The sequence below is a fragment of the Dunckerocampus dactyliophorus genome, chromosome 7 (genome assembly GCF_027744805.1).
Source record: "Dunckerocampus dactyliophorus isolate RoL2022-P2 chromosome 7, RoL_Ddac_1.1, whole genome shotgun sequence".
In the NCBI taxonomy this organism is placed as follows: domain Eukaryota; kingdom Metazoa; phylum Chordata; class Actinopteri; order Syngnathiformes; family Syngnathidae; genus Dunckerocampus; species Dunckerocampus dactyliophorus.
Window position 1 is genome coordinate 10,571,310 of NC_072825.1, and position 14,830 is coordinate 10,586,139.

General features: G+C 41.3%; 1 protein-coding gene and 1 long non-coding RNA gene across 2 annotated transcripts; one reads left to right on the top strand and one right to left on the bottom strand.

Annotated features, from left to right (window-relative positions):
* Nucleotides 1-661: 661 nt before the first annotated feature.
* On the bottom strand, nt 662-11,506 carry LOC129185549 (uncharacterized). Its single transcript, XR_008572086.1, has 3 exons — nt 3,264-11,506; nt 1,940-2,181; nt 662-1,272 (listed from the first exon to the last, which is right to left on the bottom strand). It is a non-coding gene; the product is annotated as an uncharacterized LOC129185549 (long non-coding RNA).
* On the top strand, nt 11,129-13,847 carry id4 (inhibitor of DNA binding 4). Its single transcript, XM_054782765.1, has 3 exons — nt 11,129-11,672; nt 12,155-12,227; nt 12,675-13,847. Exons 1-2 carry the CDS (start codon nt 11,295-11,297, stop codon nt 12,200-12,202), a joined length of 426 nt encoding a protein of 141 aa, XP_054638740.1. The 5' UTR covers nt 11,129-11,294; the 3' UTR covers nt 12,203-12,227; nt 12,675-13,847.
* The last annotated feature ends 983 nt before the right edge of the window (nt 13,848-14,830 follow it).

Here is a 14,830-nt window from a genome sequence, read left to right on the forward strand (position 1 = left end):
AGTTTGAAAATATTTCTATTTCTTTGTGGATTTAGGGATATAAACCACCGACCGCAGTAGAATTTTTTGTTTTATACAGATAACAGCGTCACGATTGGCTCCAATACAGCCTACAATAAGTTGTGTATAGCCTCCAATTAAATGTTGTAACCATGCACCAATGCTCCAATCAATGGATGGCCCCCAAAGAAATGTATTACGTTTTCATGCTTTTATCAAAGGGAGCCTCCGCTCTTTGTCACAGGTTTCCTCAAATCATTGAAATGCTGGACACACCTTGGTGTCTTTGCCAGTATGCATTGCTATGCAGACTGAAGAGGGTTTTTTTTTTTTTTCCTTTTCTGCCATTTTCTTTTTGTAGCTTGTTTGAACCATACATTGTTTGAGCTGAATGGAATATTAGGATTCTCTCCGCGTTCCCCGGATTCTTCCAGCAGTCCAAAACATGTATGTTAGGTTCACTGAAGACTCTTAGGCTTCAATTATCCAAAGCGTATAGGTGGGTTTAAAACGATCCATCCATCTATCTTCTTCCACTTATCCAAGGTCGGGTCTCGGGGGCAGCAGCCTAAGCAGGGAAGCCCAGACTTCCCTCTCTCCCAGGCTACTTCATCCAGATCCTCCCGGCGATGCAGAGGCGTTCCCAGGCTAGTTGAGAGACAAAGTCTCTCCAACGTGTCCTGGGTCTTCCCCGAGGCCTCTTACCAGTCGGAGGTGCCCTGAACACCCCCCCCAGGGAGGCGTCCGGGAGGCATCCTGACCAGATGCTCCATCCACCTCATCTGGCTCCTCTAAATGGGTTTAAAATGATATCACTCATCTACGTAATGCATCTCTACTGGCCACAGGCGTGTTGGAGTGTGAAAGTGCTCATGACACCAAAAACTAAATAAACGTATGAATTATTTATTTATTATTATAGTGATTGTTATATTTAATCTTAATTGCATCATATATTAAAAAAACACATGGAATACAAGAAGTGAATACATGTACTGCACAAGATGTGGAGGAACCGTGAAATGAATTATGTGATGTATTCCATTGTAACTTGCATGCATGTTCAAATCCAATCTAATCAGACGTCAGCATTGGCATTGGACCAGTAAAGGCTGCTGGTCAGGGGCTGATTTCACTGACGAGTTGCAGGCTGGGAAGAGGGAGGTTGCAGGATCCATCTGTCTTCAGCCCCTCGGCCCTGCTGCTGCAGCACTGGAGGGCACACCTGTTACACTTTCCCAAGGGTGTGGAGGTGGAGAGGCCACAGCCACCCTGAAGCACAAAGAAAACACACACTTCTAAGACGGGAGGGGCAGCAAAGAGCATCCGTCCACAATGCACACCCTATGGGGCAGAAACCTTTATTCACCCTCAACCTTTTCTGTAACACATTCCAACGCCACAAGTGGATCTGTACATGTTCCACTCACAATACACACACACTGACATTCTCACTTTCTGTCTATTCAAAGAGCGTGTGGATATGCAGATTAAAATTTAGATCTGAATGGAAGAACATGAATAGACGTACCACTGAAAGACAAATAATACACGTCGATTTTAGAGAATCCTGGTACACATGTTCAACAAAATGCAATATGATTCATAATTTCAAATGGCTATCTGGGGCAAGGTTAATAATAGGTGTTATTCAACACTATTGAAATCAACAGTGGTTTTGGCTACTTGTTGCCCTTAGCAACTGAAACCCCATTATGTTCAATCATCCACAATGACGTTCAACCCGAGCCCTGTTATTTTTGTTTTCGTCCGACATTCGGTGATGGACTACAGCCTCCATTCTTATGGAATAACACAGTTGTCTGTTTTCCAACAAATTTGAAGAATGTATTTGTATTTTGATGATGACAGAAAGACAGAAAAAAAACTACGCGGACAGAGAGAGGAGGATGCCAATGACAGATTTAAAAATGCTTACTTTATTCTTTGCTTTTGAGTCACTTCAGCCTCACTCCCTATGTTTTCTATCAATAACATTCCAGTCACTGGTCTGCAGTTGGATCATAGAGATGTGGCGTGTCGTGTTTGAGGTCGCCGACAAGAAAGACAAGGAGCAGATGGTGGTCTTTGTCGTTCCCTCCTCCTTTTCAATCTCCTGGCAAGCATCGCCACCTCTCTCTTTCTGACCGTCTCCCCCTCCCTCCGCGATAGTCGGGACCTCTGAAATCAGATGATGGAATTGTTTGAAGCAATTAATTCTTTGGAACAATCAATAGGAACATGTATGCAGCAGAGATTTGAGGGTACATATTGAATGTGTTGAATGACATTCCTCATGAAAGTCTCTCCAAAACAATTCAAAGGGGCGGGGGAGTATGGTGGCTTGGGGTGGGTGTTTCCAAGAAGGAGAGAAGAAAAGGAATGAGGAGGTTTTTCTAAGAAGGAAAAGCGCGCAAAATGTGTAAGGCTTTCTTTTGGGAACTTTCTTGATGAAAAGATGTTGCCGTTTTTACAGTTGGGGGAAATTGACAATATTTTTTTCACGTACCCATTTTTAGTCACCTGCAGTGCAAGAATATACTGTGAATGTCATTAATTCATGACAAAGATGGGATCTTTTCTTCGTTTTCCTTCTTTTGTGCCACTTTGCCTTTCATTATTACATCCACACCCTGGAAATGATTGAGCAGACGTGGTCTGATAGCACCTTGAAAAGAGTCTAATCTAATCAACCATGTCAAATAATAAGCTGCCCTGAGAGATCAGTTGATGCACCTGTCATTCTGTCCATCATCTGCTGTCTTTTTGTGTCAAACGGTCTGTTGTCCTAAGTAGCCCAGCAGGAACTCAAGGGCTGGAATCTGTCACCATACTGCATTAAAGGCATCCTAATGACACTGCAGGCCACTGGGTTGAGTCGGTCGTTAACGCTGTCAATGGGTCGTCATCCATACTTTCATTCCATATCATTGGTGAAGACCATTGGAACAGACGCTTTAACGCATGACGCTTTCATCATTTGAGTAAAGAACAAATACATTTAGGTCTGTTTACATTTGATTTTTTTCTATGATACAGTGGAACTTATGATTTCATGATTAATCTCTTCCAAAGGGTCTGTTTAAAACCGAAGCGTACGAAAATTCAAACCATTTTTCTCATAGGAAACCATGTAAATCCAATTAATCTAACCCAAAATGTATTTTTATACAGAGCAATTACAGTTTTACATGCAGAATAAAATTCAAATACATATAAATGACAAATAAAAGGGATAAAGGAGAATTTAATGGCACTTTTACCTTGACTGAAGACTCTTGTTGACGATGACGGAGGAGGGGAGGGGAGTCACATGGATGACACCTTCGTACTTTGCCATGAGTTATTTCTTGAATTCAATAGTGTTTCTCACATTCTTTACCAAAGTGCACTTGTTTCCATGGTGGCTTGTTTTGCAGCGGTGATCAATAAAAAAAGAAGCAGAGACGTGTGGTGTGACTGTGTTAGTTAGCAAAGAAGTACAGAGTCAACTGCTGATGACATCATATTCTTTCTTTGTGAAGGCTCCGTTTTTGATACAAGTCGTCTAGTAGATCATAGATGCATTGTGCAGGTGTACCCAATGAAGTGGGCAGTGAGTGTCGATGGCTTTTTTTCTTGAGTAGGCACTTGTTGATCATTTATATAAATGTGCAGGTACAGGTTTCAGTTTTGATGCTGAAGGGAAAGACAACGGGATATAAGAGGATAACAGAATGTATAACAAGATACAATATACATTGGTGCACCTGTTGTTGCTTACACACACACACACACACACACACACACACACACACACACACACACACAATGGATAAACACTTAAAACACAAGGAGAGGAGCCACACTCCAATCCAATATCAGTCCAAACCTAAATATTGTTGTCTTTCCAAAGTTTGCAGTACAAACAGCATCCTGCAGCATGGAGTGAACATGCAAAACATCAGGTCAGAAATGTTTGGTGTGACCACAAAGGGAACTGACGAACTGAAAGTACCAGCGAGAGAAAGAAAAAAACAAACTCTCAATGGCCGCAGAGGCGGGGTGTTTATGGTTCACTATTCAATGATTCAGTTTGGAAGAGTCTGACTCAACTATCAATCTCGCCATAAAATCATACGTCATGTGATCAAGACTGTACCATTCTGACTACGAGGGGGTGGCCACGGCTGCTACTGAGCATACATCTTTACAAAGAATGTCTTTGTTTATGTTATTAACAGCCTATTTTGATGCAAGGTTAGCCTAATTTGTGCTAATAAAGAATTGAAAATGATTGTCACTGGTGCGGGGTGCAGTCCAATAACCATCAGACGGCATCTGCGAGAGAAGGGTTTTAAGAGGAAGAAAAAACGTCTTCAGAGGCCTCGTCTCCTTCAACGCCACAAAATTTCCAATTTGGTATTTGCACTAACTTTCTTCCACCTTTCAGTTTGGGATACTGAAAGGTGGAAGAAAGTTAGATTTTCTGATGATAAAGAATGGCTCAGCTGCACTACTTCAGCTACTCTATTTGAAGGGTGTTTGGGGTTTTATGAGCTTTAGTCCGGAACTTTTGATCAGCTGATGAACAGACTATTTCAGTTTAATGGTTGTTTGCAATAAATTGCTTACTCAAATGTTTTGTCTCACTTCCATTTCTTCTTTTGAAACTCTGCTTTAAAAAACCTCCTTAAGATCCAACAGTGCAAAATGTAAATTCTTGCAATTTTTCAACCGGTCTTAAAATTTAGATCAGAAGTATATAAGGCCTATATTTAGCACTTACCGTGCTGTGAAAAAGTGTTTTTTTGCATGTTTGTCACACATAAATGTTTCAGATCATAAAACAAATGTAAGTATTACTCAATGACAACACAAAACACAAAATGCAGTGTTTGAGTGAAACTTTTTATTATTAAGGGAGAAAAAAAATCCAAACCTACATGGCCCTGTGTGAAAAACTGAATCTGAACCTAATAACTGGTTGGGCCACCCTTGGCAGCAACTACCACAACCAAGTGTTTGCAATAATGAATCTCCTACAGCGCTGTGGAGGAATTTTGGCCCCTCATCTTTTCAGAATTGTTGTAATTCAGACACAGTGGAGGGTTTTCGAGCCTTTTTAAGGTCATGTCACAGCATTTCAGTGGGATACAGGTCAGGACTTTGACTAGGCCACTAGGCCACTCCAAAGTCTTCATTCTGTTTTTCTTCAGCCGTTCGGAGGTGGGCTTGCTGGTGTGTTTTGGATCATTGTCCTGCTGCAGAACCCAAGTTGGTTTCAGCTTCATGTCACAAACGGATGGCCGGACATTCACATTCAGGATGTTTTGGTAGACAGCAGAATTCATGGTTGCATTTATCACAGCAAGTCTTCCAGGTCCTGAAGCAGCAAAACAGCACCAGAACATCACACTACCACTTCTTTTTCTGAAATGCAGCGTTACTTGTACGCCAGATGTAATGGGACATAAACCTACCAAAAAGTTCAACTTTTGTCTCATCAGACCACAGAGTGTTTTTCCAAAGGTCTTGGGGATCATCAAGATGTTTTCTGGCAAAATTGAGACGAGCTTTAATGTTCTTCTTGTTCAGCAGTGGTTTTCGTCTTGGAACTCTGCCATGCAGGCTGTTTTTTGCATTTTGTCATAAACACTGAGCTTAAGGGAGGGAAGTAAGGCCTGCGAGTCTTTAGATGTTGTTATGGGGTCTTTTGTGACCTCTTGGATGAGTTGCCGTTGGGCTCTTGGGGTCATTTTGGTTGCCCGGCCACTCCTGGGAAGATTCGCCACTGTTCCACATTTTCGCCATTGGTGGATAATGGTTCTCACTGTCGTTCGCTAGAATCCCAAAGCTTTAGAAATGGTTTATAACCTTTTCCAGACTGATAAAACTCAATTAATCTCAGTTATGTTTTAACAGGGGGGAAATCACTTTCACACAGGGCCATGTAGGCTTGGATTTTTTTCTCCCTAATAAAAAAGTTTCTTTCAAATTTAAAAACTGCATTTTGTGTTCAGTTGTGTTGTCGTTGGCTAATATTTGCATTTGTTTCATGATGTGAAACATTTAAGTGTGACAAAAAAAAAACAAAAATAAGAAATCAGGAAGGACTGTTTCACACCGCTGTAAATGTGAGCAGATTATGCTGGGAAAAACACAAGGTGGACACACCCTTGTTGCTTTTAAGACAGCTATTCAATCTATTATAGTGCATATGACTTGTAACACTCGGAACATAGCATTTGTGTTTGTTTGCAAATAGGTGTGGATGCGAGCATGTGTGTGGACAGTTACTCAGGTTGCACAATGTAAACAGTGGATGCACCTGTGTAAATGACGCAGAGGGAACTTGTGTGTTAAGCTGGAAGGCCATCAGGGACTGGGGCATGTTGTGCAAACTATATCATAAGGAGAGAGGAAGGAAACATGTGAGGCACCACCCATCACTACCAGAGCTGAGCCCGCTGACACTGGTTACGTTTACATTCAGTCAAATAACCCTATTATAACCAGAATGTTAGCAATGAACCGGTTGCGCACGACCATGTAAACACCAATAACCCTTTTGAAAAACCCTTTCCTAACCCTTTTGTCTTTGGCAGGAAGTACTTGTAAACAGAACGACATGCAAAACCCCACACTTTTGGAGCAAGCCACCTCATTAAGTGTGGTGAAAGACAGGAACGTTATGTCTTTTATTGACGGTAGAAAGTAGCGGAATAGCGAATCTATCTGAAAGTGAGCAAGCAGTTATGCGAAGCAGGGTTTGTACGAACGCATCTGGGGATATAGCATGGATGTGGATGGCACAGCTCCGGCTCCATTTCCTATTTCTTGACGTTCTCGCCTTCCATTAATGGAAGAAAGACAGAATAGTCAGGTTATTCCGAATGTGTGAGAAACTGGAATATTGACCTTAACACGAATATCGACTGCATGTAAACGTAGTCACTGAGAGATGTTGGCTCAGATGGCACCAGTCGCTTATACGCACCTGATAAACTGAATTTAAGTGTTGTTGCAAGACCAAAAGTACATGGCATGCCAAAGGTACACTAGATCTAACAACCTCTTTCACTCCAATGCTATCTCCATAGACAAATGTCCAGATCACGACTATTACAACTATTGGTTTGCTGTAAACTTCTATGACGTCTGGTCACTTTCTGTTGAAGGGAGCAGATGTTTACTGCCTGAGCTGCATTTGATATCTGAATTTTGGACTATAGTCGTCCCTCGCCACATTGCGGTTCGAATTTCGTGACTGGTTGCCTTTTTTTAGTAAAAAAATATGCATATTTTAGCACATTTTGCATATTTTTGCCTAAATTAAGTATTTTCAAGTATAAAAATGGCTAAATGAAGTAAAATACAAATATTGTACAGTATTCTACACTGGTCACGAGGTGTCAGTAATATTACTATAACCTTCAGTGAGGCACACAAGCGTCAGACTTGATCGCCGGAACAACATGCTTTTATTGCAGGCTTGAATTATCTCACAACAGGCACAATAATACAACATAATAATCATAATATCAATAATAATCATAAAAATAACACAGGCTACTGTTGCAGCCATAATCCCCATCAAGCTAAAACTCAACTCTGAACCCCCAATGTCACTTCCTGTCCTCCACACGTCCGGAACACATGTATTTCAACACATATGAGCACAAGTCTTGTTTATGTCTTAAATGGATTATTTTCTCTGAGTATAAAGGTGTAAGGGTGACTATAGGGTTGTTGTTTCGCGTCTAGAGGGCTCTAATAATTTTAAAAACCCATATTTAGAAGGTCGTAAACAGGTTTTCTGTGCTTCAACTATGAAATTATTTGATTTGCGATAAATGAAGGATTACTGCATTTTTCGTTTTCCTGACCACAGCTCTTGTGTGGAGTGGCAGTGCATGTCTGCAAATAACATAACAGGCAATTTGCAATGAAAAAAAATCATTGATAGTTTATTGATAGTTTAGCATTATAATTAAAGTTGACATTTTCAACTTTATTTACGTTACTTGTAATATTGTTGGTCACCTTGTATATTTATTAACGCTCTTTGGCATTCATACATTCACCTTCTCACAATTTAGACCAGACAGAAAATTACCAGTTCACTAGTGGTTCACTCACCTTCCGTGCACATGCCAAACGGCCGAAAATGGATGAATGGACGGAGAAAGAAAATGTGGGCTTTGATTTCTGTCCAAACAGCATCACAACAAACAGAGTTTCACCCATCGGGCTTATCTGGTAATAAGTCTCCAGTTACCAAGCTCCAGTCCCAAGTCAGCACAGTAATAAACCTTTGGGGAAGTACATCCAGGTGAGTCATAATTAAAGAAGCACCAGACAGCAAATAGAAGACAACAAGATAAACCACACTCACGTTCCCTCCTTCGAGTTGTTCTGCAGATTTTAAACTTCAGATTGGTGGTGCACGATAGGCAATAAGGCAATAATAGGCTATAAAAAGGTTTGTGGAAACAAAGGCTGTACACTTTGTGCACATTCCACCAATACGCACATTCGTCTCATCCATGGCGTATCTAAGTTCCTTTGCCAAGGTTACTGAACTGATATAAACCACATACAGTATTCTTAAACAAAACACAAAGCCAAGGTTATACTGAAGCCTGGTAAAAGCAAGAGCTGGCAAAGCAACGACTGGAAAAAGTAGACTTAATCATAAACTGACACCTTCATCCTTCCATCTGTTATACCGCTTATCGTCATTACGGTGAACTGGAGCCTATCCCAGCTGATTTAGGGTGAGATTTTGGATAGATCTTCGACTGGCCACCAGTTCATCACAAACTGAAAAAAGTGTTTTGTTGAACAAACGAAACGATCAGTTGGTAACACACAATTGGATTACCCATTCATCCATTTTCAATGCCGTTTATCCTGTCGCGGGCATGCTGGAGTCTATCCCAGCTGACTTCCTCTGGGCACATGTAGACAAACATTCACACTCACATTTACAGCCGCCAATTATCCTAACATGCATGTTTTTGGAATGTGGGAGATTCGAACCCAGATCTTCCCGATCGCCTGACTGACAACTGGATTACGTTTATTTAAATGAACAAATGGGATTTTGGAAATGTTACTTCTCCTAAAGAGATATGAATGCAATAGACAATAAAACAAAAAACACAAATGTATTCTTTAAAATGTTAATAACGATTTCATAAATTGTAACCATACAAGTCCATTCACATTAAAGCTAGCATAACAACCATTTTTTACACAATACAAAAGACAAAACACACGCAGATGAGGAGAAAGCAAGCTGAACAATGACTAAACCAGCCATAAAAATGGCCTTAAACTCGTCTTACATTTCAATTCCGAATTTTGATGCCGGAAGAGCACAGACGAAAAAGAAGAAGCCGGTCAGCACCAATGACGAAGAAGCAGCTAAAAAGTTTGGCTTAACTTTGGCTTAACTTTGGCTCAGCGCAACATTTGCAACACAATGATACAACCAGCATGATTAAACACCTCCGGATTCAAGCTGTAGAAATAACAGAGTGCCTCGTTTTCGTCTTCCTCCAAGCAGTCAAACAATAAATGACGTTTGTCTCATGCCAGTTGATGCTAGTTGACGTTCAGTGAAAATGAAGGACGGAACCTTCTCAACCCACACCACACACTTCCGGCCTTCAAAATAAGAATGATGTGGGCTGCATCCTGTTTAGTTGCGGTAACAAAATAAGGGTGTGATAAAAAAAAAATAGCTTACCCCAATACTGAGGCAGCAAGCAAAGTATGCTACTTCTCAAAAGTAAACATCTTTTGCGAAAGTGTACTCCTGTAAAAAGAAACATTTAAGTTGAGTGGTTTGATATTATATACTGGTTGAAAATAGCCCTGTGAGAAATTCATAGTAAAGTTGATTTTAAAAAGTCAATATTATTAAAAAATTTATGCCGGAGTTCAGACATTTCTATCAAAAAGAGCTCTGGTTTGCGCACTCATTTAAGCCATCCAAACTTTTATGACATTTCCTCTTAAAAGTGGAGAGAATCGTTCCGGAATTGAAATGAGGAATCAGAATCGGATTCTAATCAGTCAATCAAATGCAAACGATGTCCAACCCTACTCATGAACATCCTGAGATGCCCACATTCCGGTGAATTTAACCATTTTTTTCCAAATGTATCCAAATTGTCTGTGATGTCAAATGCTTCTCTCCATGCTGTACGCATCTGCTCTGCATTTTCAGTTGTCCGCTACTGCTTTTGTGGCACATCTTAGTCCGCCTGTTTGTCTGGTGGACTACGCTCAGACTCGACCAAACAAACCGTACTAACAGAGCAAATTGACGCAACTTTGTTTTAAACAGAATGACAAGTGTGAACGCACCCTCAGGAGGTCTCGTTCCACCTGTTTGGTCCTGGACTGTATTCACGCTTGAGCAAACAAACCGTACTAGTAGAGCAAACGGACTTGAGTTAATTTTAACCGGACCGAAAATAACAAGTGTGAACGCACTCTTATGCAGTCTCAGTCCGCTTTTTTGTTCCGGTCCTGTTCGGTCCTGGAATTGACTAAACAAAGCGTAGTAGAAGAGTAAACAGACTCAAGTTTTTTTTTAACAGTACCAAAAATGACAACTGTGAACCCTCAAATAGTCTCCGTCAGTCTTTTTGGTTCGGTCCTGGGTTTGGTGGACTGTGTTCAACCGTACTAGCAGAGCCAACAGACTGAAACTTGTTTTAATTGGACCAAAAATGACAAGTGTGAACGTACCCTCAGGCGGTCTCGGTCTGCCTGTTTGGTCCGGTCCTGGTTTCGGTGGCCTGCGTTCACTCTTGACCAACCATACTAGCAGAGCAAATGGACTCTTGTTCGTTTTAACCAAAAAGGATACGTGTGACCGCACCCTTCAATGTCCCAAGGGCTAATAAAAAAAAGAGCTGCAAGCCGCAAATGGCCCCCGTGCCGCACATTGGACACCTCTGCTCAGGGAAATAACAGTAGAGACTCAGACTCAGACAATTCTATCTGCTGGATTTTAGCACAGGTAAATATTTTAAATGTGTCTCACACACTCCAAAGGAGACACGCCTTTTCCTCTTCTCCCCAGTGGGGTCAGTGTGCAGGCTTGGCGCCTCCCCTCTCCTCTATAAATGTGCACAATCTACTCCTTGTGAGCACTCGCTGCCTGATCCTGATCGCGCACCACAAAGGGGATGTGGACACACTAGAATCGCATCCTTTAGAAAATCTTTCTAACGTGCTGTCTTTTTTAGAAGTGCAATTTACCCGCAGTCTAATTGTTTTGTTTTTAATCCACGATGAAGGCTGTTCCTCCTATCCACCCCCAGGACTCCTCCTCCAGCAGCAGGGAGCTCTCTCTCCAACATATGCCCAAGCACAGCTTCCACATCTCCCGGTCCAAGATGGAAGAGGAGGAGCGGTGCTGCTTGCAGTACGACATGAACGACTGCTACAGCCGACTGAAGCGCCTGGTGCCGACCATACCGCAGGATAAGAAAGTCAGCAAAGTGGAGATCCTCCAACATGTCATTGACTACATCCTGGACCTGCAGTTGGCCCTTGAGACGCACCCTTCACTGCACAAACAAGCCCCTCAGCGGCCCGGAACCTGCGCTCCGCCAGCGTCCAACCGCAGCCGAACGCCGCTAACAGTGCTCAACACCGACCGCCACCAGGTACCGTTTGTTTACTAGTGGGGGTTATTATATCCTCTTTTATTATTCACAGTGCCAGACACTTGCAGGCAGACAAAGCATGTTAGCCCCGTCATGTGTCATTGTCCTGTCTTATGTTAGCAGATTTATGTGCAAAACGCAACAACCCATTTGTACAATTTGCAAGAAGAAAGCACATTTGTCGTGTGCAGATTGCGCACTTGATTGCGGTGTTTATCATTTGCATGATAATAATGATGGTGTGTGTTGGGGCCCATCTCATCCCAGTGCTGCTCAAGTAAATCAGTCTGCAGTCTCCAGTGTACAAAAAGGTGAAGTTGTTATTCGGTTGGACACGAAACAATAAAATAGTGTTGCTGTTTTGTTGCTTGTCTGCTTTATGTATTTTTATCAGGGTATTGGGAATTACCATGAATTATGAATTGTCCAGCAAATGTTCTGGACATAATTTTACATGTGTCTTTAATTTATTTTTTCTCTAGACGACGTCAATTGTCAAAAAGCCTGAGGACTCGATTTTATGCCGCTGAGACACATACAGTAAGCACTGCAACGGTAAGTGGTGTTACTTACCTTATTTTTTTAATCCATACACATACTGACACAACCACATGTCACGCAGTAATGGTGTAAATGTAGGCCAGCGCATGTTAAGGAAAAGAATCACAGAGAAACATAAAGAGAGAGAACGAGCCTCACTCTGGCCTCTGTTTGAATTTTTGACGCTTTCTCAGCCCCTCTCAGTTAAAGTCAGACAGCAGTAGAAAGTGTGCATAAGGGTGGAGTGCACTGCATGTATCTGAGGCGTGACGGTTGAGCAAAAGTCCGTCGGAAAGCTGCCAGTCTTCAAGCCGACAGCCTGAGAAGCTATGTGGATGTTGTTTTGACCTGGTTTGTTTTGGGTTGTTGGTCAAGCACGGCCTCTGTTGTGTTGGTGGCGCCACTCAGTCTAGAGCTCTGCAGCTCACCCCACCCCACCAAATCTATTTATCCCCTCCACAGGTGTGCAGGCTGCACAGAGCCGCTCCAAAAGCCAGCAAAGCTTCGCCAGGGACTCACAGCCAACTGGAGGCACAATCACAACAGAATTTGGAAACCACTGGAAGGAAGTAAACGTGCATATAATGAACATTTTTGTTCCATAGAGCATGGAATTTGCATAAGACCCCTTACTCTGAATCTTACTCCTGCTGTTACATTTGTCCCTGTTCAACCCCACATTTTTTTTTTTGGTATTGACCTTCTGGAGGGAATATTTTTTAACCCCAATAACGAATGCATTTTTTTTGGTGAAAAAAGTGAGTCCAGTTTAAAGCTTTACTGACTGCAAAGGTTGTTGTACAGTTCTTGTAGACATCTATTGTTTAAAATAGATGATTTGTGTCAGGCTATTCAAATATTTGATATTGTAAAAAAGGACAATTCAATTTGAAAACCATTAAGATTGTACATAGAGAGAAATAAATGATCTATGGAAAAATAATGTACTGTATGTTAAGGGGATACATATTTACTTCGAATAGACTATTGTAATTATTCAGATATTTTTATTAAAACCTTTTTTGTCGTTTTGTAAATATTGTGTTTCCACTTTGAAGTCTTTAGTCAATGAATGTGTTTTTTTTGTCCTCACGCGATGATATCAGTTCAGTTTGCAATGGTTGAATATGTAGCATGTCGGGCTCATTGAAGAGATGTCAAACGTGCACTGAAGTAGGCCTCACTTTGTAGATAAGTTTATTTGCTCAGTTGTTTTTATACTCACTAACGATGACCCATTTGGGGCAATAGGCCACTCTGCTGCTTGATGTTTGTTGTTTTTTTGTTTTTTTTTTAATAAAAAGGCCTGATTTAATTATGTTACAATGCACTGTTGTAAAAAAAAAAATGATTAGAAATACGCAGAACTTCTAACAGTGTTAACAATGTAACACCTAAAAATGCATCTCTGGTGACTTGACGTGTTTGTTGGCGAACAAAAAGTGATTTTTATTTCAGTTCATCGAAAGAAAAACGAGCCTTTAATTTCCATGACACTCAACACCGACTTTACCTCACCACACTCCTGCCAGAGTGGGAGGGCACATGTACACGACTGTCAGCTGCACGGTTGGAAGTGATCTTCACTGGCTTGTGAGGAGTTGTCAAAACAATTAAAGTTGCCAGGAAGAAGTATGTCGTCTCATGTTTTTCATTGTTTGCACTGCAAGTGCGGTCACGTGAAATAATGAGGCTAAAGAGGGAGGTGTGCTAAAGCACCACAAGGTTTTGAGGATGTTTATTCATTTGTATTTTATGAGCAAAATAATAATCACTGTTCAAACCATACTAACCTATTGTGTTCATGTGGAATCGAAGCATTTCAAGGTACAGTCGACCCTCGCCACATTATGATTTCACTTCTCACTCTGTCACATTTTTCCAAGCATATATTAATTGATGAATCATGCTGTTTGTTGGATATGGCCTGTTAGTCAAAAAGAAAGTAGGCCTATGAGCAAAATTTGAAGCATAAAAATGGCTAAATGTACTAACATATAAATATAAGACATTAATAAGACGCGTTCAAATTGTGATATGCAGCATCACCGGTTATTAGATGTCAGTAGGTGAAACATACACGCGTCCGACTTGATCGCAGGAACAACTTGCTTTTATTGCAGGTTTGAATATCTCACACCAGTCCGGTGCGCACACATATTGCTCTTAATGGAAAGAAAGCAGTGCGACCTTGTGAGGCCTTGATACGTTTATACTGATACAGGATGAAATAGATATCACAATGCAGGATCTTTAGGACCGGAAAAGAAATTAATACAGTATTTGGAAATATAGTGAATTATAAAGGGCAGTACTTTGGTCATTTGATGAGCATACAGATTACGGTCTGGGTCCTTTCTTTGTGTTTTTATCTCCACATATTTGCTGAATGTGGGTTGAAGTGTCTATCTGTCATTGACCGGCAGAGCGACGTCACACTGTGGATGTCACACACACCTTTCAGATATGGGGCCTCTGTGGACAACTGACAGCAGGCAAGGCCACTGTGTTTGTGTGTGTGTGTGTTGTGAATTGCATGTGTGACACACAATTCTATTAAGACACGGTGTCTTCATGGGTCCTAACCTCAGTGCCCTTGACAAGTGTGTTCCTTGTGA